The following is a 24,676-nucleotide window of genomic DNA, read 5'->3' on the forward strand; positions in this document are numbered from 1 at the left end:
ACCATTCAAGAGTTACGAAGGAACGACCTTAAACTTTGCGTCTCGGACAAAGATGGAGGCTTTGTGGCTCTGAATTCAAACATCTATGAAGAAAAGGCCCAACAAGCGATCAATAAGAATTTTATAAAAGTAGACGATAAACGGGCAAAAGCAGCAAAAAGAACCATCTTTGACTTGTTCGTCAAAAATCAAGCCAACATTTGCACCAAGATCAATGGAGCGGCAGATGGCCAGCTGTCAGTTTTTTTCTCCGCCAAAACTCACAAAGAGGGCATTCCTTTTCGGGCCATAGTCTTCGAGAAGACAACGTGGCAAGCATGTGTTTCAAGTTTTTTGGCACAACATCTCTCAAAAATACACATTGAGGATCCATTCCGGATTCCCAACTCAGAGCAAGTAATAACTTATCTTGAAGAAAAATGAAATAGTATAGTCTCGGGGTTTTCCTTGGACGTACAGGACATGTAATACTCCATCCCTCAAGCAAGGCTGTTGCACGTCCTCAGAAATACCATTGAAAATCAAGGCCTTGCGAAGTTTCAAAATGGAGCAGGTGTTAGCGTTGATACCTTGTTGCAGATTTTAAGGGTTTACCTCTCCGCAACGGTAGTGACTTACCAAGATCAGCACTTTGTCCAGAAGAATGGAGTGTGTATCGGGTCAAAAGTGGCACCATATCTGTGCGACGCTTTTTAGGCGCGTGTGGGGTTGCTATACAACAAGCTTTGAAAGATCCACGGGTTGCAGTTATTTTTAGGTATGTTGATGACTTTCTTATTTTATGTACCACCGAAGTTGATGAAACATCAGACGAATGCCTTAACACCACTCTTAGGGATTTTCAAACAAATTGTTTGGGCCTCACCTTTATATACGAGCCTCCCGCTGATAAGTCTATCAGGTTTCTGGATTTGGCCTTAGACTTCCAAAATGAACACGTTTGTTGGAGATACGAAACGCGATCGGGGAAAGGGTTCCTTCCCTTTGACTCCGAGCATTAGAAAAATGTAAAGCGAGGGGTCGCCACCACAGTTCTCACAGCTAGCCTCAAAAAAAACATGTTCACATCGGATGGGACGAAGCTTCGGGACCCAAATTTCCAGACTCCATGAGGCCGGATATCCGAGACCCTTCTTAGCCTCCATCTGTGAAAAACTCTGCCAAAACATCAAGAAATCCAGCCGAAAGAATGACTCTAACACACGAGAGAAGGTTCCTAGATCACCTTTCGCGGTGGTTCCGATTATTCATGGTGTCACCCATAGGTTAAAAAAGATCACCACAAGGCAGGGCGTCAAAGTAGTGTGCTCTGCACCCAACAAGGGGTATGCCATGTGCCGGAAGGTTTATCTAGCGGAGGCCAACAGCACCGGCACTTCCAACACCAAACACAAGAATAAGTACGTCCAATGCGAAAAGGGAGTAGTTTACAACATACCACTTTCATGTGGCCGTGTGTATATTGGACAAACCGGAAGGTGCGTGAGCGACCGAGCACGTGAGCATGCAGCAAACATAGGAGCCCTAACAGGGCCGGGGCATTTAGCTGCTCATTGTCGAGCATGCACGTGCGAGGCCAAGCTCGAAATTTATTTATTTATTTACAATACTGAAAGCTCTTTCGGGCTGTTTCAGGAGTGTACAGCAATAAAACAACAGAAATACAGAACCAAAGATCAAGAACAATCACCGCAATACAATCATTTGAGTACAATTGCGGTTGAACCACACCACCGAAAGTCACCACCACCAAGGAATACTAGTATTGCTCTGCATATATATCAAATAATACAGCTTCAAACTTATCGGCACTGCCAATCCCAACAAAGAGGTCGCCATCCAAACTATTCCACTCCTCAATTGTTCTTACAAGAAAAGAGTGCTTAAAAACATCGAGATTTGGTAAATACGGCTTGACTCCAAACTAAATATTAACTCTCGGGGACCTTCTACCAGGAAGCTGTATATAGTCACTCGAACTGAGGTTATAATGCCCATTGTAGAGTTGATAGAAAAATTTTAACCTTCCAATTTTTCTCCGCTGACCCAAAGTTGGCAGCCCCGCTTTTTTTAATAGTTCTGTTACCGATTCCGTGCGGCGATACTCTGAATAAACAAATCTTACTGTCAGCCGCTGGATACGCTCAAGTTGTTCTATTTGATATTTGACATATGGATCCCAGATCACGTACGCGTATTCAAGAGATGATCGAACTAGAGTTTTATACGCAAATAATTTAACTTCAGGCGTTGTATTTTTGAGCGCCCGTCTTAAAAACCCAAGTTTTCGCAAAGCCGCACTACAGACATTTTCTATATGTTCCCTCCAGTTTAGATCGTTAGAAATTGTGACCCCTAAGTATTTAAAAGTTTCGGATTGTTTCAAAAGTGCACCATTATAGGAATACGGAAATATATTAGGCGACCTCCTTTTTGTGATTGTTACAAAAGTTGTCTTTTCAAAATTTATCTTCGTATCCCATTTTTGACACCACTCGTGCATAGTCATTAACGAGTCATTTAATAGCATTTGGTCCCGTTGTGAATTAACTTCGATGTACATTAGACAATCGTCTGCAAAAAGACGGACTTCAACAGATGGATGAATTTCAGTTGCAATGTCATTTATATACACAAGAAACAAAATTGGTCCCAAAACCGAGCCCTGAGGCACACCGGAAGTGACTGGCAGGAGCGTGGAAGTTTCCCCAGCGATCTCAACAAATTGAAATCTGTTTGACAAGTAAGATTTGATCCAAGAAACACTAAGCGTACTTACCCCTAAATCCAACAATATTTTTAGCAGCTTCGAGTGCGTGACTCGGTCAAATGCTTTTGACAAATCAATTGATATCACATCAACTTGACCACGCTCATTTAAAACAGATGCGAAATAATGAGTCGCTTCAAATAACTGGGTGACAGTTGATAACTTCCTTCTAAAACCATGTTGTTTTTTTGTAAAACAGACCATTCTGTTCGGTGAAGTCTGTGAGATGTTTACAAATAATATGTTCGAGGAGTTTGCAGGCAGTAGAAGTAAGGGATATCGGCCGATAGTTTCCAACATCAAGCCGACTCCCGGATTTATGAATAGGGACTACTCGCGCAAGTAACCAGTCCTTAGGTAGCCTCCCCTGGCTCAATGACGCTTGAAAAATAAGTACTAGAAACTCAGCAGCTCTTAGACAGTAACGCCTCAAAAATTCGTTTGGAATGTTATCTGGACCCGGTGCCTTTTTTACATCGATATTCAGTAGCATAGAAAGAACACCCTCATATGAGACAAAAATCTCTGTTTCAGGCAGACCAGTAACATTAGTTATGACACTTTCACGATCATTATCTTCGGTAAATACAGAATGAAAAAATTTATTAAATTCAGTCGCCAAAAATGCTGGATTGCTGTATACTTTTCCATCCTTCATGATTTCGTTAACTTTATGTTCCTTACATGACAGATACTGCCAGAATCTGCGTGGCGAGTCCCTTAAGTAATCGCTTAAGTTAGTCGAAAGGAACTCTGTTCTAGCAGCCTTGACCTTTGACCGTACTTCACGGCTTAGATTAGCAATCTCTAAAGCGTTCTTATTTTTCTGCTTTCTTTTTCGTTTTAGTTTACGTTTAAGGTGAATTATGTCCCGTGTTATCCATGGATTAGACTTGTTTCTTTTTATTGTTTTTTTTTTTTTGAACAAATCTTGCAAGACAGTAGGCGACTGCTTTTGAGAAATAGCCCCACAAATAATTTACGTCATTATTTTTATCTATGTGGTCTAGAGATAGTTCGAGATAATCTAATATTGATGTGTCTTCTGCTCGTGAAAAATAATAAACAATTTTAGGGTCCGTTTTCTGAAAGCGTAGACTGCCTAACTCTAGAGTCAAGATAACCATTTTATGATCTGAAATTCCGTGCTCTACACACACTTTGTAATTCGAAAAGTAATCAGATACCAGGCAGACATCTAATACAGACTGGCATGATCCTTGAATTCTGTTTGGTTCGTTAACTACCTTCGTCAGTCCATATTTAGGCATTATATCGAACAAATATTCTCCATGTAATCTATCTGCTCTGCCTGGGCTTCGTTCGTGCCAACCCATATGTGGCAGGTTAAAGTCGCCCGTTAGGATAATTTTAGTTCTGTTTTTCACAAGAGTTGTTAAATAATCGTCTATTTTCTCGAGGAAATTAATTCCAGTGCCCGGTGCCCCATACACCCCACCAATTAAGAAGACCATCTCGTCAAGGAGTAATTTACACCATACGCTCCATCTTAGCTCACCACAAAGACCAGCTCGCCCGGGAAACACTTGAGGCCTTGGCCATAGAAGATAAAGAAGAAAACTGCGTTAGTTCACCATCTATTGCCCTACAGGAAAGCGAAAAAAGATTCCTTTGGAAAACCAGTATCCGAGATGGCACAGAAAGATCAAGTAGGAAGAAAATGAAGACATTAATAGAGGAGCAACAACATTAAATGATGGAATAAGTTCCGAGAATGTAGCCAAAACGCCAGTAGACAAAGAGAGGGAAACGAAGGATCATTATTAAATAGTTGGTAGTCCAGCGATCGCTTCTTTACTCCTTTCTCCCTATTTTCGTAGTTCAGCTAGTTTAACCGTTGTAACCTTCTTCCCTTTACTTGAGGACAGTAATGCTGGAAGTAACGCCACAAAAGTGACGGATTACTTTCGGGGTAACGGTGACTTACTTTTATAAAAGGGTAATTGTAATCAATTACAATTTAGCCTTGAGTAATTGTAAATGTTAATCCTTACTTTTTTTAAGTAACGTGTACGTAATGTTTCTGGCGCCATGCCGAAGTGGTGGCGCTGGCTGTGTAACTAAGAGCTTTGGCTAGGAGCGCAAGCCACCACTAATTAAGAGGGTTCAGCCGTGTCCATCCATCCATTCATCCATTCAGGAATTCGTAGTGCGCAAAACTTTTGAAGGGAAACCGTGATTAGTGCTTGTTTCTGAACAACTAGTTAGCAAAATAATAAAGAAACTTGAAGTTACGTTTCTACAAAGTTATCACGCAACAGGCAGGTACACAAACAACTAAACGACCTCGACTACAAACAGACATTCCAATTTCCCGATGGGAAGCGCATCTGAGCCGATCGTCGAAGCCATAGAGTTATTACAATAAACGCCAAAGGTTCAGTTGGCGCTAATGTGCTGTTGCATTTTGAAGCAGACAGCAAACAGTCTAAATTTGACTTCCACTAATGCATTTCTAAGGAAAAACGCAAATGCATTTTCTCTTCGCGCTCGATTATAAAAGCAAATTTTGTTTAGTGTTGTGACAGAATAAAAAGTTTGGAACGTTTTACAATCAGATGTACAAAAACGTTTGTCGGTTAGAGCGTTTTTCTTTGGAATTCATGGCGTTGAACGCTGCGCTAAAAGAGCCCAATGCACATGTATAATACGGGTTGACGTTGCAGACTGCTATTATAGGGCACGTATTTGCGCAGATAGTCAATGCTACGAAGCACACAGAGTGAATCAGCTTGACAAAACACAAAAAGAATGCTAATATCTGCCAAATCCAACAATCAAAACAGACAACAAGAAGTAATAGAACGAAGAACACGTACTGGATTAGTAATAAACTGTGCATTAGTAACAAACTGCGTTTCCATCATCTGAATGCTATTACAGCTTGAACAAACCCTAGGCACTTTTTAACTGTTCTTTTAGAGCGCAGCTCTTAGGCGCCCGTTTGCGGGTTGAGCGGCGTCGTCGTAACCGTGCGTTGCATTATGCGACACGTGACGTCACACGTGACGTCACGAGGATAAGCGTCGTGAAGGTAACCCTCACGGGGGTTATTCTTACGAGGGTTATCCTCAAGAGGGTAACCCTCACGGGGGTTACCCTCGTGAGGGTGACCCCGTGTGAGTTGCCCCCCGTGATGGTTACCATCACCCCATAAAGGTTACCCTCACCTCCTCGTGAGGGTAACCTCCGTGAGAGTCACGAGAGCAACGTCAAAACGTGACCCTCGTGACGCCATGTGTGACGTCATTATGGGAAACACGTGACACGTGACGTCACGTGTGACGTCACGTGACGTATGATGTCCTACGTGACGTCACGTGACGTCCCCGAATCCAACATTGCCAATATTCCCCTCCTCCTCCTCCTCCTAAAGAGCTGCGCTCCGATTCGGCGTTACAGAGAATTGTCAACGCCTTTCATGTATTTTGCTTGAATTGACAGCTTGTATTGACATATCACGCTGTACAACATATACCTGGGCCTCAATTCTTGCTAACTTAAACATCGCTCAGTAATAAAAAAATAACATTAACTAAATAAATTACTCTTTTATAATGTGAATAGAGCTACATAGTGCCCGTTACCAGTTAGAAAACTACGCTGATTTCTATTATTCCCAGGCGATGAGAAAAGTATCACGCACGTTTTTCCATAGGAATACACAGGAAGACTGGAAAAGTACCGTTCGCTCTCTGTTTCAATTTGCAACCGGAGGTGCCGTAGACACTAGCGCCAAATGAGCCTCTAGCGCTTAGTGTAATAACTCTATAATCGAAACCCCCGAATTGAGGCGCCATCTGTCGCCACAGTTTGTAACTCTCCCTGCAGTTACACTCGGGGGTAGGGAGTTACCCTCGAGCTCAAGGCCCGAGAGGAGATTAGCATCCAAGACCAAGGGGGGAAAAGAGTACTGATCCGTAGAGAGAGTTAAAGTATTGTAACCTCACCCACTTACACTACTTTTAAACTTTTTTAAGTGCACTTTTTTGACGGTTAAGCGTGTGTGGAAAGGCTACATTTGGAAAAAAAAGATTGGCTGGGACAGCTCGCAGCGGACACTGCGAGCTGTCCCAGCCAATCCCGCTATGTGGACGAAGCCCGTGATACGCTTTCCGCACGTCGCTTTGCCCCCTCTGCAAGGTCACTTGACAGTCAGACGTCCCTGGCTCGGCTCTGATGGCTCGTAGCATGCGCTGCGCTCGGGCGTAAGGTAAAACGGAGTACAGGGCTGTCGGCACATCGAAAATATTTTGTTTCGGCTAATGACTCTATTATTCCGCCTGAAACTCTCAGAGACTGAGATATGACGCCTTCTTCCTGCTTTTTCAGAGCCTGTTGGAGTGTGCGACGCAGTAGACGGAGCGCGCGAAAAACAGAACAATTGGAACGCGGCAGCGTCGAGCAAAGCCCTGGCGCCAGCTCGCGGCCTCGCTTACTATAAAAGAAAACCAAACACACGAACTGCCTCAACCCGTCGTAGCCGTCTGCCTTTTTTCTCTTCTTTCCTGTCGCTCTCTCTTGCGCTTTTTCTATGGGGAAACCCGGAGCGCGCACGTTTTACGGAGCAGAGCACCGCTGTATGCCTGAAAACGTGCTGTTTTGCACCCCTCCGGGACTAACACGGATGCACTCGAGGTAGATGTTCGGCTGGTACTATTTTCCATTCGGTGAGGAGAGGAGCCCAGCGTTAGCTTTCGGCTGGAAGTCCGGTTATACACTTCCGTCCCCAGTGGGGGAAACAGAAATGGTTAGGCGCAAGCAATATAGTGCATTATCTGTTAAAAATGAAAGTCGTTTACAACTCTCTCTAAAGCCGAATTAGAGCGCAGTTCTTGAGGAGGAGGGAAGAGTACTGAGGGGAAAGTGTACCCTCCTCCGTTTTTCTTACCTCCTCATCCTGTGTGCTGTTCCTTCGTCCGAGCGGCGTCGCCGTCGCCTCATAAGGGTCACGTGGCCTCACGGGGGTCATGTGATGTCACCGGGAGTCACCGTGAGACCTCACGCGAGTCACGTGACCCCATTGAGGTCACGTGACGATGACGTCATCAGTGACGTCACCAGCGAGGTCACGTGTGGCGTCATCGATATGGCGCAACGTTATTAGATTAGCTCAGTTACGGAACTGCTCATAGACGCTGCATGCACGAACAGCACCCCCCCTCACTCACCACGACTCGCCAAACGCCGCTCGACGCGCCGCCGGACAGCTGCTTTGGTAACTGCAGCGTATTCTATGGGAATTGGGCACGGTCAAATCGGGTCGGGATCGCTTGGATCGCTACGTACGTTTCGAAGCACGGCGTCTCGATGGCGCTTCATCTCTGGTCTTTGGAACGCACAGTTATGCAACGAAAATCTAGATGGCGCTTCGAACGACACTTGGCGAAGAAGAAGAAGAAAGTGAACATGCCTATCTCGGTTGCGCTGTGGTCGCAAAAGACTTTGATTTGCGGGCATTTTAAACGCAGTAAGCGGTTGAGATAGACAAACTCTTGTGAGCGGACATCTGGTGGCGGGGACTATCAAACCTGCGACACCGGAAGGGGCTCAGAGAAACAAGGATCGCATGCGGTACGAGAGTAGGCTTAGCAAAGCCTTAGTAAGCTAAGGGTGAGCCAGCCTGATCTTTCCTCACAACTGACGCTGCTCCCTTTGTGCTCTCCTGATCACCTTTCCGCTCGATGGCAGCGATGAAGGTGCAAGACCTGAAAAAGGAGCTGAAATCGAGGGGCCTTTTACCACCGGCAATAAGAGCGAGCTTATGGAACGGCTGCAAGCCATCTGGGAAGCTCCCAGCAATTTACTGACAGGTGTACAGGATGATATTGCTGTAGTGGAGCACCAGGGCGACAACGCGGTGGTGAATGAAGACCAGGTGTTCTGCGCGAGCAATGTGACGAGCCTGGCGGCTTGGAAGGACGACACGAAAGAGTTAATGAATTGCGCTGATGTGCACTTCACCTTATGACTTCCGTCTTCGTCCCGAGTTCTCCAGGACCAGGGAGCTGTGACCGACCACATGCTGTCCTCACAGACTCAGAGTAGGCCGGAACACCAGGCCACTGGGCTTTTGTTGGAAACCACCCCTCTCCTGAACGCTGCACAGCAGGACAAGACAAAGTCGACCATGCGCCAGGACAGCGGCTCCAATGAAGTTTGTTTGGCCACATCCAAAACATCTGTTAGGGATCTGCCCGTGGATGAAGTGACCCAATATAATAACAATTGCAACATGTCGTTTCCAGCCAGCACGCCAGGGGAGGTGCCGCATGCGAACATGGTTCAGCTGGAGGAGAGCGCTGGCTGTAACTGTCCCATATGTTCCTCAGTAGTCTGTGCGAAAAGATCCCAACAAAATATTATCCAAGAGCTGGAAAATCAAATAAGCACACTCACAGAACGACTGCACCAAGTTGACATAGATAGGAAACATATTGCCAAATTAACAGGGAGACTAGACAGGTTTGAAACGAAGGAGCGAGAGAGGTTGGAAGGTCAGGAAGCCCTGCTGGGTCTGATGGCCCGCTGAGAAGGCCTAGAGACGAGACTTAACAGGCTCCTGGATATGCAGTTGACGAACTTGCGCGTGCCGCCCCCGGAAACTTCCCAAGGTCACCAGGAGTCTTTGTCTCGAGTACCGTGCGAGGGGCCCATACCTCTTGAGAATTTATTGGAGGAAAAGGGCATGACAATTGCAAAGCCATTAGAGCATGTGAAAGAACCGGACATGGGAAAAAGATGTCAAGAAAATAGGTCTGCTTTCAAAAATTGCCCTCACACACTGCCCAAGAGAACGCCGAGCCAGGTCTTCCAGCCAGGAAGGCGTCCGCTGAAACCCAGGCAGATGAAGAGAACGAAGCTGGGCTTAATCACTCTCCTCAGTCGGCTGAAAGTTTAACGTGTCGCATGACACAGACTTCGAGTAGCGTTACAAAGCAGGGTATCCCAGACGAATCAATTCGACCTCCAACGGGGGTGCACCGAGAAGTTATTGTTGCCGGAGACAGGAATGTGGCCCTTTTTGCGCGAGCTCTCTCTGAGGAAGTCGGTGATCGCCAGAGCCTGGAGATAGTATTGAACAAAAAAGCCACAGTAGAACAGATTCACGACCTGATTGACACATACGAGGAGAGAGCAAGACCGGTTCCACGAATGTATATTATTCATGTTGGTGTGAACAATATTTTACAGGGTGATGAACCGGATGCTATAGTAGAATGCTTACGGATGAGGTGGACGAAGCGAAAGGCCGCCTTAGCCATCTGCTCAGTTCCGGAGATTCGAAGCAGAGGAAAAGCGCTTCAGGCTCTGACCTTGATGTTAAATACCAAACTAAAGAGCCTCTGCAAGAACATCAAGACTTTACCCGAGACTTCGAAGACACGAGTGCATTCGAGAAGGATGGTCTTCACTATTCTTCACAAGCGGTGCCTGTAGTGAAAAACCGGCTGGGGGTTGTGGCAAATCGTTTTTTAGGGTTCCGGCAACAAAGGAACCAACAAATAAGACCGTCAGTGAACAGCAGGCAACACAGAAGGCAAGCACCAGCCCATCGCACGCAATATGTGAAACAAGGCAGCCCAGGCCTGGTTTCTGGGGCACCCCGCGTTCCTTGGCACACCATGAGACCACATACGCTCCCCGGGGACCCTGGCCACAAGCAAGCACCGCATTTGATCGGCCCAGGATCGGCATCAGAGTACCAGAGGGAATACCCACCATTGGCGGGACTCGAAATGCGGAGTTCTCCTGCGTGCACGGTATGCCCTGGACACCCGCAAAGGCAAGCCTCTACAATGACGCCAATCAGAGACACTCATTATTGGGAGAGACCACCCCCTGTGTCGGAAAGCTCGCCGAACACTTTGTTCCGCGGAGACTTCCACCGCCTCCTAGCTCCTCCGTCCTTCCTAGCTCCGAGTGCAACTGCTCAGATCAACAGACCTTCGACAGTGCCGGGTCTCCGGCCAAGCTTCTCAATCAACGAGAATTTTCTTTGACCCCCTCCTGCTCCCTCCTCACTGGAGTTGCTACACTTCGTGCAACAAGTAGTCCAGCAGCAGGTCGAAGCTATGCAAAATCAGAAGTGATAGAAAGACCGCGAGCGGGAGCACAAGACGCAGTTAATCCTGCTTACGTTCCGAAAAGAAGATCAACAACCAAGAAGCAAAAACAAGGAAGTGTTGTGGTAGGTTTTTTGAATATGAATGGTGCGCGCCGTCAACGAAAGTGGCTTGAATTGTACACGACCCTCCTTACGAAATCCGTTTCTATATTCGGTGTAGCGGAAACTCACTTGAGGGACATGGAAGAACCACCTATAGATCCAGCCTGGTGCTGGACTGGGTGCAATCGAGTTGAAGGAGAGAGGCGAGGGGGAGGCGTAGGACTGCTTTGGTCAAGTCACGGACCAGCGTGGATTCGGACATGTGAGAACTGCAGGGAGCACCTATGGGTACACGGAAAGATAGGTAGGGTGCTGACAGCCGTCTGCATCATTTATCTTTCCGTGGGAAACAACCGCCAAGAAGAGAATAACAATATCATCGAGTGTGTTCGTCAAGATATACACAACCTGCCCACAGGTCTCTCTGTGCTGATAATGGGAGATTTTAATGGCCACCAGGTCGAATTGGATGGACGGGAAGATAATAACGGAACCATGATGAGACACTTGGCGGAGGACGTCGAACTGGAGATCTTGAACTTAAGAGAAGATTGTGAGGGACAGCACACTTGGATGGTGCGAGACCGCCGGACGTGCATAGACTATACGCTCGCGTCAAAAAGACTTCGGAGCAATCTTCAAAAGGTGGTTGTAGACGAAGAAGGTGCGTGGAGCGTCAGCAGCGATCACAACAGCATTTTCCTGCACTTCGGCACTGTTCGAGGAACTCCAAGCCGTTCACAGCGCAAAGCTGTAACTCACCTACGCGAAGACGACATATCCACTGTTGTCCAAACTTTTGACGAGAGCACCCGACGTATGCACGCACTAAGCTACGACGACTTTGCAATAGAGCTCAGGACCCTTATCGCTAATCACTCCACCGTCAAGAGCGCACGAGGAAAACGAAAACTTGTCCCATGGTGGGATGTCGAAATTAAGAGGTCCATCCAAGTACGACAAGAAGCTAATCGGCGACATAGGAAAGCACTGAGGACTCTTGGAAAACATCCCGTGACCTTGCAACTATGGGAGGAATACCGCAAGTGCAAGATACAAACGCAAGGCACTGTGGAAGCAAAAATACAAGCCCATGACTGCAAGGTGATGGCGGACATCAAAGATGCAGGAAAAAAGGCCGTCGAAAAGTTCTGGAGATATTTGGGATCTTTGGCTGGCAAAGACAGTACTCCAGTACTGCTAGATTACGACAGTGGGTATCCAGTTCAGAATATCGGACAACTTCTTGAGACACAGCTCTACACTCTGTTCGGAGTTGCGGATGTAGAAATTTCCTCAGAAAACTGGAAAACTCAAAGCCGAATCATAGAGGACGTTCCATTGTCAGCATCTAATGATGAATTTGTATCACTAGTGGGGCGAGTGCATGTAGACCGTGCACTGGCGCGGTTGAATGGCAACACTTCTCAGGGCTTAGACGGAATCTCGGCTAAGGTGCTGAAGAATTTGAGACCCGATTCCCGCACCCAAATGGCGCACCTGTTTAGCCGTATAGTTTGCGGCGATGAACCCATCCCAAGGGACTGGAAGCGTGGCCGAGTCACATTCATTCCTAAGAAAGGCGGCAACATACAACATCTGCGTGACTACCGCCCACTCACTGTAACAGCTGTAGCCTACAGGGTGTTTGCAACCATCCTTAATTGGCGCATCTCATATTGGGCCGAATGTGCTCGTGCTCTCACCGGCCTACAAAATGGATTCCGCAGAGATCGTCGACTGGATGACAACTTGTTCACCCTGACCCAATGCATTGAGATCGCTCGGTTGGAAAAGCGGAACCTTATCTGTTGCTTTTTGGACGTTGCTAAAGCTTACGACAGTGTTCCCCATTCCTTGCTGATCAAGCGGCTCCAGCAGCTCGACATGCCGGAACCTTGGGTGGAGCTAATAAAGCGGCTTTATGATGGAAATCAAGTTATGGCAACCTTTAACGGAGCCTTTTCTGGTGACGTTCCGGTGCGGAGGGGACTACGTCAGGGTTGTCCGTTATCCCCCGTTCTGTACATGCTCTATACATCCGGCATGGAGAAGGAGCTAGAACACACAGGTATTGGCTTTACTTTGCGACACATGCAACACGGAGACATGGTTGAATGGCGGCTCCCCGGGCTCGCTTTCGCGGACGATCTAGTACTGATGGCCGACAACGTCTCAGATATGAAGAAACTGCTGATCGCCTGCGAAGCGGAAGCGGCTCGGCTTCGACTGCAATTTATTTATTTATTTATTTATTTTCATACTCTCAATGCCCGGAGGCTCTACAGAGAGGAGTGGGTGGTACAGATGAAATCGTTGGCAAGCTTCTTGAAGTATGTGACGTCCTGGATGGACACGATGGAGGCAGGGAGGTGGTTCCATTCGCTAGATGTTCTTGGAATAAAAGAGTCAAAATATATGTTCGTATGACATGTCGGCGTGCCAACCTTACACTGGTGATCGTGGCGAGGTGACACATATGACGGATGAAAAAGTAGTTGATCTTTTAGAATTGGATTAGAATAATAGACTTTATGGAAAAGACAAAGACGAAAGTATCTACGGCGTAAAGCAAGGTCAGGTAAGTCCAAAGTTGTCTTCATTGATGAAACACTAGCAGTACGAGAATAATTAGAAAGGATAAAACGGGCTGCTCGGTTCTGGACTGATTCAAGAATGTGTGATAATGTTACATGACCCGGATCCCAAACGGAACAGGCGTATTCGAGTTTTGGCCTGACTAAGGCTTTATACAATTGGAGTTTGACGGGAAGATTAGCGGAACGAAAATGGCGCCGCAAAAACCCAAGCATACGATTAGCATTATTAGAGACATAGTCGACGTGCATGTTCCAGGAAAGGTTATGAGTTATGTGAATACCAAGATACTTGTATGAAGCAACAGCATCTAATGGTATATCATTAAGGATGTATATGGCAGGGTCAGTGGTTTTAGAGAGTCGCGAAACACGCATGCTTTTACATTTAGTAACGTTAAGCTTCATTAGGGATTCAGCGCACCAAGAAGAAACTACGTCGAGGTCTGACTGTAGTATAGCACACTCTTGGGCATTAGTAATTACGCGATAAAGTACACAGTCATCCGCGAACAATTTAATAGAGGAGACAATTTGCGATGGGAGGTCGTTAATGTAGACTAAAAACAAGAGAGGCCCTAGGACAGATCCCTGTGGTACCCCGGACGTTACAGGAGTAGTAGAAGAATTATGCCCATTGACAGAAACATATTGTGAGCGGTTAGATAAAAAACATTTAATCCAGCCCAAGATGTTAGGATCGATATTAAGTTTACTCAGTTTCAAGAGAAGTAGGTCGTGCGAGACAGAATCGAAAGCCTTAGCAAAATCTAAGAAAATGCAGTCAACTATTAGCCCGGCATCAATGGCAACCATCAGGTCATTAGTAAACGATACGAGCTGTGTTTCACAAGAAAAAAATTTTCGGAACCCGTGTTGACAATTAGTAAAAAAAGAATTGGACTCGAGAAAGGCAACAAGGTGAGAGTAAATTATATGTTCAAGTAATTTACACGGCACACTAGTCAATGATATGGGCCTGTAGTTAAGTGGGGAGTGAGCAGTACCTGATTTATGCAAAGGAACCACCTTCCCTACCTTCCAATCGTTGGGTAACGTGCAACACTGCAAAGACTGTGAAAAAATTTCGGAAAGAATCAAAGATGAATAGGTGGCGGTGCTCTTCAGGAATTTTGAGTTGATTCCGTCAATCCCAGCACACGCAGAAATTTTAAGCTTCTGGATTAAACAGTCGACACCAAATGAATCAATACTAACAGGAAACATAGGACTATAATTAGGGCTGAAAACAATGGGGTAACAGGTAGGAGTCGTGTGGGAAAAATAAGAAGCAAACACATCATTCAGGACATTGCAACAATCGTTTAGATCTACAGGAACATTATTCGCATCACAAAGCTCAACCGCACTGGATCTACTACCGCTGACCACGCTCCAAAACTTTCGTGGGTTATCTTTTAAAAGAGAAAAAAGTGTACACTGATAAAACTCCTGCTTTGATTGTGCGACAGCTTGTTTATATTCCGTATCAGCAGCTTCGTAAGCGTCCCAGCGCTCAGCACTTTTTGTTAATTTTGCGCGCCGAAATAACCGTTTCTTTTTATTTCGCAGACGCTTAAGGCGTGCGTTAAACCAAGGTGCCTGTGAATTAGAGCGGATGCGCTTCAGAGGGATGTACTGGTCAGTTAGGTCACTCACTTTTTGCTTGAAGAGAGACCAATTTTCTTCAACCGTTCGCGTATGAAAACGTGAGATGTAATCAGTTAGAAACGTGTCTAATTCATTATTAATTGAAACAAAATCGGCATTTTTGTAGTCACGAATAATCTTAAATGCTTTATATGAGGAAGCAGATGCCTGCAGGTCGAACTGAATAACACAATGGTCACTTAAACCTGGTAAGTATGTTAAGGGAGACACAAGCTCAGGGGTTGTAGTGAGAATGAGGTCTAATACATTGGAAGAATGAGATGAACATCGTGTAGGCTCTTGTACAAGTTGCTTTAAATTAAAATCAAGACAAAGGCTTAGAAACGAAAGAGCCTGTAATGAGTGATCACTTACTGTGGGGGTGTCACTTTTCCAGTTAATTGTGGGAAAATTAAAATCCCCCAGAAGAAGCAAAGACGAAGAAGGAAAACGTACTACCAATCTATTTAAGACATCGTGAAGCTCAGAGCAAAATGTACTAGACGAAGCGGGGGGTCGATAGCAGGCGCAAAAAATAAAATCCTTGTTTCTGACATGTACACGGGCACACACGAACTCTAATGATAGGTTAAGTGGTATAACGCTCGATATTATAGAATCACGAACAGCGATAAGAACACCGCCACCTGAGCGCGAGTCACGATTGAAACGATAAAATTTGTACATACCTTCACACTCAAAAATTTCACTGTCAGCAATTTTACTAGAAAGCCACGTTTCGGTCAGGATAACGATATCAGCTGTACACGTGTCGATAAGAGATGACAAAGCGTCGCGTTTGTTGCACACGCTTCGCACGTTAGAATACAATATTGAGATAGCGTTAGTCGCCGGGCCTTTACATAGTTATGTTGATGACGCGTGTGAATTATAATTGCTTGGACCAGGTGCGAAAACTGCGTTATCGATGCCCGGTTGCGGCGCGGAAGCTGTATTATTGGCACCCGGAGGGAGAGACGCGGCGTTGTTAGCTTCACGAGCGTGACTAGAAGTCACTTCGCAAACACAATCTGTTACAGGGCAGTAAGTATACACCTTTTGATTAACGTGCAGCCTGTTTAGTTTGAGCGAGAACCTCTGACCGGTGCCTTTACCGATATCGATTAACTTTTTACGTAACTGCCGCGTAGCCGGACAGAAATCCTCACTGACTGAAATTCCTGTTCCTTTCAACTTAAAACGCTGAGAAAACACATTCGCCTTGAATTTAGAGGAAGAGAATTTAACAATTATTGGCCGGCATTTATTAGTTGAGTATGAGCCTAATCTATGAGCACGGGATATTGCCTCGCCAGGTAGATCTAGTCCTAATATTGTGGAAAGATTATCGCGGATATGAGATTCTGACTGCGACCAGTCTTCGGAAAGGGTGTCGGCGATACCGTAGAAAAGTAAATTGTCACGACGGGATCTATCTTCAAGCTCATTAAGCCTTGAATTCAGAACGGTAGTTTCGCCTTGGACGGCCTCACTAACAACATTAGACAGTTCAGTAGGATGCTTTGGCACATCTAGTAATTCTACAAGTGATTCGACTGCTGCAAGTCTTGAATTGATGTCTAACACTTTTAGTTCTAGCTGATGCTGGTTATCTTTGACCTGATTTAGCATGTCAACCATTTCGGTATGACGCGCATCGTTTTTAGAAGACTGTTCAGCAATGGCAGCCAGAATATCAGCGTTAGTGATAGGGCCGGGGTTTAATTCAACGTCCCCAGACAACAAAAGTAACTTAAAAACGTGAACACACATATAAGCAATTCTAAGAAAAACCAGCGGGCACTGGAGGAGCAGCAGAAAGCCATTACAGGATCGTTTAACGTGAAAAGATGGGTATTTACGAACCTGCAGAATGAAGCAGAAGGGATTTTGAAGCGACCGCATAGCCGCCGCTCCTCTGTGCCCACTGAAAGCGTCCTGCGGTGACCAGGCGCTTAAATTCGCAGAGAATCCTGCTGTCGTTGACGATGATGCTGGCTTGGTGAAGGGGAGGGACGAAACTGTGGCATCGAACACGGGCGCGATGTCGTCACCGATAGCCGCCAGGACAGTGCATGATGACGGTGCAGAGATGGTGGCTGGCTGTCGAGGAGGAGGTAGCCCTGTCCCAAGGAAGGCCAAAATCTGCAGAATGAAGCAGAAGGGATTTTGAAGCGACCGCATAGCCGCCGCTCCTCTGTGCCCACTGAAAGCGTCCTGCGGTGACCAGGCGCTTAAATTCGCAGAGAATCCTGCTGTCGTTGACGATGATGCTGGCTTGGTGAAGGGGAGGGACGAAACTGTGGCATCGAACACGGGCGCGATGTCGTCACCGATAGCCGCCAGGACAGTGCATGATGACGGTGCAGAGATGGTGGCTGGCTGTCGAGGAGGAGGTAGCCCTGTCCCAAGGAAGGCCAAAATCTGCAGAATGAAGCAGAAGGGATTTTGAAGCGACCGCATAGCCGCCGCTCCTCTGTGCCCACTGAAAGCGTCCTGCGGTGACCAGGCGCTTAAATTCGCAGAGAATCCTGCTGTCGTTGACGATGATGCTGGCTTGGTGAAGGGGAGGGACGAAACTGTGGCATCGAACACGGGCGCGATGTCGTCACCGATAGCCGCCAGGACAGTGCATGATGACGGTGCAGAGATGGTGGCTGGCTGTCGAGGAGGAGGTAGCCCTGTCCCAAGGAAGGCCAAAATCTGCAGAATGAAGCAGAAGGGATTTTGAAGCGACCGCATAGCCGCCGCTCCTCTGTGCCCACTCAATTCAATGCCAACAAGTCGGCCGTGGTGCTTTTCTCCGGGCAGGGAGAGGGCCTTGAGTCTCTTACCATCCAGAAAACTGCGCTTCCTGTTAGTAGCCGCTACAAATACCTTGGAGTGACCCTGACCAATGCAGAAGACTACCTAACAGAGCACCATGAAATTCTCAAGGCGTCATCGCTGAGGAAGCGAAATGTGCTACGTCGAAAGAGCCTTTGGTGCTGCGATCGGTATGTATTAACCCGTGAACTTTGGAAAGCTGTCGCTGTGCCAGGCTTGACTTTCGCCAATGCCGTTACATGTGCCCCCAGCGAGATCCGAGAATACCTTGAGCGGCGCCAAAGGGAAATCGGACGTCAGGCACTCGGATGCCATGGAAGAGTCGCAAACGAACTGGTCCAAGAAGACCTTGGCTGGTCCTCCTTTGAGGCACGGGAGGCTAGCAGCAAGTTGGAATACTACGCCCGATTGCGACACATGAATGGAGATCGCTGGGCACGGCGGATTTTCGTGTACATTCACCTAAGAGGCGCGCACACAACATGGAGACGCCGTACCATCCGACTGGGCACGAAATACGGGGCTTTCTCAATGTCCGACAAGCCTCCGACAAAGAAAGAGTGGGTTGCCCAGGTGAGAGAGAAAATTAAGACCGTCGAGGTGAACCGGTGGAGAGCAGACATGCAAGAACACTCAAGCATGCACCTTTACGCGTCTTTCAAGACCACCATTGCTCCAATCCTCTGGTGTGGTAATACGCTGGGCAGCAGGCTCCTCGTTGAGGCCCGAGGGGGCGCCTTACGTACCCGCCTCTATCGACGAAACTACGACAGCAACGTGACCGACACCCTATGCAGTGCTTGTGGGGAAGTGGGAGAAACTATACACCACTTGGTACTTGAGTGTCCGGCACTCGCACCGGCAGCAGACGTCAGCGCTCGCATCGAGCAAGCCCTCGGGTTTACCGAGGAGAACACGTATGTGCAGTGCTCGAAGCGGAGACTCGAGGCCTGGTGGGCAGTACATTGTTGAAACTAGTGGATACACTCCGCTTTCTAACCTTTTTTTTTTACTTCTTTATTAATTTTTTGGCGTGTCTATTTAGTAGACGCCCGATTCAAAGGGAATCGCCACATAAATACAATACAATACAATGCAATACGGCGGATTGAAGTGAGTGAGGGGGGTACCCCCTTCCGCTTGAGTTCCACAACTGAGGTAATCTAGTAACGTTGATATGGCGTCATCGTCATAGTCGCTGATGACGTGATCAGTGACAATGACAATGTCGATGACGTCATCGGTAACGTCACTGGTGACGTCATCAGTGGCGATGACAATGCGGATGCAGATGACGTCATCAGTGAAGTCACTGATGATGTCATCAGTGGCGATGACGATGCGGATGGCGATGAGATCATCAATGACATCAGTGGTTAGAGCGCAGCTCTTAGGCGCCCGTTTCCGGCTTAAGCGGCGTCGCCGTCGTCGTAACCGCGCGGTGCATTATGGGACGCGTGACGTCACTGATGACGTCATTAGTAACGTCATCGTCATCGTCAATGATGACGTCATCGGTGACATCACTGACGACATCATCAGTGACGTCATTGATGACGTCATCAGTGACGATGACAATGACGTTACTGATGACGTCACTAATGACGTCATCAGTGAAGTCACGCGTCTCATAATGCACCGCGCGTTTACGCTGACGGCCGACGGCGACGCCCACGGCGACGCCGCTCAAGCCGGAAACGGGCAGCTAAGAGCTGCGCTCTAAAACATAACGATTAGTAGATGAAAAACCAAGAAATCAGCCATAGGAGTCTTGGAAGCATACGCAGTATTCAAGGCGGTGAAGGTCAGTGCGGAAGACAAGTATTTCTTCGTATATATGAAAGAAGACCACATTATTGAATACGTGTTTACCCTGTCATGATACGAGTGTTGGGGTATGCGATATTAATTTTTGGTTTTAATCAAATAGCGCTGTGTCGTTCATAGCTTTCACAGGACACAAATAAACCGCGATATTTCACCTCGTCTTGCTGTGTTGAAGTTGGGGAGGAAAATGATCAATTTGATCCGAAGCACTAATCGCGCACCCCTACGTGGATGTTTACTTCGTTAGCGTGTTTTGAATAAGCGTTGAGTCGTGAGCAAAACGTGTTTGGTAACTTTTTTTCACTGAAATGGTTGGTTTTTAGCTGTATATCTTGAGTAATCAACGGACTCGCTCGCATGTCCACTTCGTTTCCACAAGGAATGGTTTAAATAAAACAAACATGCAGTGTTATTCTAAAGTGTTTGCCAAACGCAAACAAAATTTTATGTCGCGATTGTTTATAAAACGAGAGGTCGGTTTTCCGAAAATAACTCCAGTGGTTTAGCGGAGTAGAGAAGAACTCTAGCCAGAACAGCGAGAGTGCGAATCAGAGGTCATGAGCCTGCATTATGTAGTAGTTATCACAAGATTGTGCACCAGTAAAATTTTTATACAGTTCGAAACAGCCAAGAGAAAAAAAATGCGACACTCAGTCATCGATCCGCCAGTAAGTTATTCGATCAGAATACTTGTTAGGTTTATACAGAATACAAAACTCGTTAATGAGTTTCTACTTCTCTGGAATACACAAACGCAATCCCGATACAAATAACAATGTAGTTTTTACACCTAACTTCTTGCGATGTTTCTAGGCCAGGTAACATTCTGCCTAAACAGTAACGTCCGTCTACATTAGGGAGCCTCAAAAGTTTCAAAAAGATACCGTCAAGATATTTTTATTTTACTCGAAAAGCAAATAACGTAAACAACCACTTACTTTGTTTGGTAACAAAGCAATATTTTCTTCAATAAAACAATATACCCAATTAAGGACAATTGAATATATGTAGTTATGTTTATTACATTTCTCTTACTTTAGAAAGTTAATCGTGGAAGCCCTGTTCCACAATTCGAGTTTAAATAAATCTATGCAAACGCCTTCAAGTATAAAATAGCACACGCACGTTTAATTAGTTTGTTTTTGTAAAAAGAAGATTGCAGAATCAAGAGACTAATATTCAACTTCTGATGAAGATAGAGCAAGCTGGTCCCAGTTTCTGCATTCGCCCAAAGCTCTCACGTCTTGAATTTGTCCTCTTCAACACTGTTTAGGTCACCTCACGAACGTGGTTTCACTTTCACCGTACATTTCGTCGAGGTCGTTTTGATAAAATATTTGAATATTTCGCCGGCGAATTTTGTAGTCTGTGGTCACTAAACCAGTGTCCGGCTGCCAGTCTTCTTCACACAACTTTACTTTCAGGGGTATCTCTTTCTTCTCCAGGTTGGCCTTGAGTCCGTAAGACGCAACTGCATTTGTGAAAGCCCTAACAATGGCGGGATTTCTACAGGCCTGATTGAAATTCAGATTGCCCTTACCCTCCTGCACAGCCAAAGTGTGCAGTTTTGTTGGGTTCGGCACCACGAACGCGACCAGGTAAGAGTGGTATGAGCTACCATACACGCACATGTTCTCAATAAATGGGCTCGCTTTCAGTTCCATCTCGATCTTTCCGAGGGACACATACTGTCCGTCTTGAAGTCTCACTATGTTTTCCTTGCGGTCGAGAACACAGATGGTGCCATCAGGGTAAATCTCTCCAATGTCGCCGGTATAGAACCACCGTATTCCGCCTTCTTCTTTAAAACACCTCATCGTGGCAGCTTCGTCCTTGAAGTATCCCAACGTTACACACTCTCCGCCAACCACAATCTCGCCCCTTGGACGTGGCTCATCAGTGATGTAGTACCTGCCCTCATCCCAGTTCACCAGCTTCACGTAGCATCCTTGCGATGGCGATCCAATGCGGCCGAAATTCGTGTCATTCACATCTCTGAGTGCCCCCGAATTTGCTGTTTCAATGAGGCCATACACTTGTACCGGGCAACAGTCGAGACATGCTCGCACAAATACATCATTTTTCATACAAAGAGGTGCCGAGCTCGTGGCTATGATCCTGAATTGTCCACCGAGCAAGGAGCGCATTTCCTTGAAGACAACCCTGTTCAGGATTGGAGTGTTGAAGCCTCTTCCAAGCCAGAAAGTCTTGTAGTTGAGCCAATAGTCAAAAAATCTGCTGAACAATTCACCCTTTCCGGCAACAGTTTCCATGATGTTCTTGCGGATGCGATTTAGAATGAGAGGTGATAATAACACGATTGCAGGCTTCAGTAGAGTCGCGCCTCCTACTGTTCCCGGCTGTAATCCTCTTGATTTGTCCGTAAGGGTCAAAGCTGAAGAATAGCCTATTTTTGCTCCTACGGAAAGGGAAAAGCATTCCGCTACGAGCTCCAGAATGTGAGATAGGGAAAGGTAGGCTATGTAGGCATCATCAGCCATCTGTCCAAAATCAGGGCAACTGGCACTGAATCCCCTTAATGTAGCAATCAAGTTACGATGAGTGATCATGACACCTTTGGGAACACCTGTAGAGCCGCTCGTGTACATAATTACTGCAATATCATCTTCAGTTGGCGTTTGGCCCCACAACTCAATATCTGCCCTCTTTCCTTTCTCCTCGATCTCAGGAAAAGAAAACGCAAAAACTCTTTCTGGAAGATTGACGCTTAGTTCTGAACCTTGGTTCTCCATGTAGATGACGTGTGTCAAATGTGGCATCTTGCTTATGATCTTTGCAACCTTAGGCATGTGATCACAAGACGTCAACAGATGAGTTGCTTCAAGTTTGTTTATGCATTCTATTATATCTTGCTCGGCCGATGTTGCAGAAAGCGCCGCGACCCGGATGTTCACTCGAAAGCAGGCCTGAGCAGCGATCAACCATTCCTGTCGCGTTTCGGCAAGGATCACCAGGCACTCTTGCGGCCGTAGTCCCAGAGACATGAATCCACGGGAGACCAGGTCAATTTTGGTGTCGACTTCGTTGTAGGAGAGCCATTGATACTGTCCTAGAGAAAGCTTCTTGATTACTTTACCTCCATTCTGTTTATCCTCGACCTCTCCGAGAAGTTCTCGTTTTCCCATGCATGGGCGATCGGCGTACTTCAGAACAGCACGTCGCATGAGCTCGTCCATGGTCCGAAGATCTCCTATTCTGTCCACTCTCGAAATGTCTGCTTTGACATAGGGAGACCCCGGGTCGTCGTCATCAAGGCGAAGGCCAAAAGATTGTCTTTTCTTTATGAAGTAGTTCCAAGGTCTTTGCACAATTATGTAAACCGGGAGAGTCAGGATGTCGTAGAGAGTCACCAGAATTTTTGTTATTAGGAGGTAGGTGGCTATTCCATACTCCGACATGATACTTTTTGTAATGGGTTGCCTGTCTTTTTATTTATTTTTTTTTCAAATATATATATATATATGCTGACTTCTGGTGCTTCAACTCTTGTGGGGATTGTCTGAGAAAAAAGCGTTCTACTTTCCAATGGCTTGTTTTGCCTGCGTAGGGTGACGCCTTTTTGTGAGGACAGTCATTCGTGCCCTACAGGTTTTATGTAAGTCCCACAGGAATGACGAGCAGTTCTGTGGAGTTTTTTTCACCGTTGAACACTTCAGGGGTTCATGACCGCTTGTGGACTTCTTGCTAGGAATGAAGTCAGCTTCTTTGTACTTTTCCCTGAAACGGAGGAGAAAAGGAGTACGATTTTGGTTAACCGTAAAACATAAACATAAACAGATTGACAACATCGTAAAGTTATTGCTACGTTTGGAACCTGTACTCTTAGTTCACCGCTTCGAAGTGTAGGTATTGAAAGGAAAAAAAAAGAACAAGCTAATTTAGATATAATTCCCAAATTGTGGCCGAAAAATATAGTCTAATTTATTTTTTTATATTTCTTAAGATAGTCCTATTTTTCTCTAGTAAGAGAATATGCGCCAAGTATACCAAAGAATTAATTATTAATAAAGTGCCCAAAAGGCTTGTTTTCTTGACGATCTAATCTTACGTGCGGAGTAAGTTTTGCTATTTTAATACCTCCTTTACCATTATAAATATTTATAATACAATACTTTCCAATTCTGAACTGCAACATGTTTATCAAAAAAGTTAATGTTCTTTTTAAATATATAAACTCTATAAAGTATCAAAAGTAAGCAGTGCAGTTCATTCTGCAGTTGCGTAGAAGCACCCTAAATTGTTTCGAACGAGATTCAACGAGAGTGACCGGCCAACATGTTAATTTAACTTGATAGCGTGGATATACTCTCTTTATATTCTATTGAAACATATTTAAAACAACTTGCGTTCAAGAAGACGTTTCCTGTTTGTTTGTTTTTACGCACAGCAAACGTTCAATCTGTGACTCTTTTAGCACACAATAAAACGAACGCTTTCTTTTTTCTCTTTTTCAGTATTTGAATTGCAAAACGTTCATCAAATTGCTACTGTTGTGGTGCAAAGTAATCGCTAGGGGAGCCAACCTATGGCTCCTTTTAATGCACTGTTGGAGTAAAACGGGGAAAGGTGCCGATGTTCTGTTCGTGCCGAATGTGTAAGCCGGTGCATTGACGCGCACCAAAGTTTCAACCAGTTTTCCTACAAGTAACTTCAACAATAGTATCAGGAAAGTTTTTCTCTTTTTTTTAGATGGTAATTTATATTTAGGATAGCGCGTTTTAGGCGTTCTTTTTTTTTCGAATTTTGGAAGGTGTTTTTTATGGTTTTTTAATTGGCCATCTCTTTTTTTTCCGC

At 45.8% G+C, this 24,676-nt stretch overlaps 2 protein-coding genes across 2 annotated transcripts; both read right to left on the reverse strand.

Annotated features, from left to right (window-relative positions):
- Positions 1-16,075: 16,075 nt before the first annotated feature.
- On the reverse strand, positions 16,076-17,146 carry LOC121047288. The gene has a single exon (XM_040502411.2). It carries the CDS (start codon positions 17,111-17,113, stop codon positions 16,076-16,078), a length of 1,038 nt encoding a protein of 345 aa, XP_040358345.1. The 5' UTR covers positions 17,114-17,146.
- A 3,989-nt stretch (positions 17,147-21,135) lies between these two features.
- LOC8026744 (long-chain-fatty-acid--CoA ligase 3) lies at positions 21,136-23,280 on the reverse strand. The gene has a single exon (XM_040214392.3). It carries the CDS (start codon positions 23,278-23,280, stop codon positions 21,136-21,138), a length of 2,145 nt encoding a protein of 714 aa, XP_040070326.1.
- Positions 23,281-24,676: the final 1,396 nt, after the last annotated feature.

The sequence above is a fragment of the Ixodes scapularis genome, unplaced genomic scaffold (assembly GCF_016920785.2).
Source record: "Ixodes scapularis isolate PalLabHiFi unplaced genomic scaffold, ASM1692078v2 PGA_scaffold10__122_contigs__length_95168666, whole genome shotgun sequence".
NCBI lineage: Eukaryota > Metazoa > Arthropoda > Arachnida > Ixodida > Ixodidae > Ixodes > Ixodes scapularis.

Excerpts from the sequence above, each read along its gene's own strand:
- LOC8026744 (XM_040214392.3), bottom strand. The coding sequence starts at position 23,280 with ATGTCGGAGTATGGAATAGCCACCTACCTCCTAATAACAAAAATTCTG.
- LOC121047288 (XM_040502411.2), bottom strand. The coding sequence starts at position 17,113 with ATGCGGTCGCTTCAAAATCCCTTCTGCTTCATTCTGCAGGTTCGTAAA.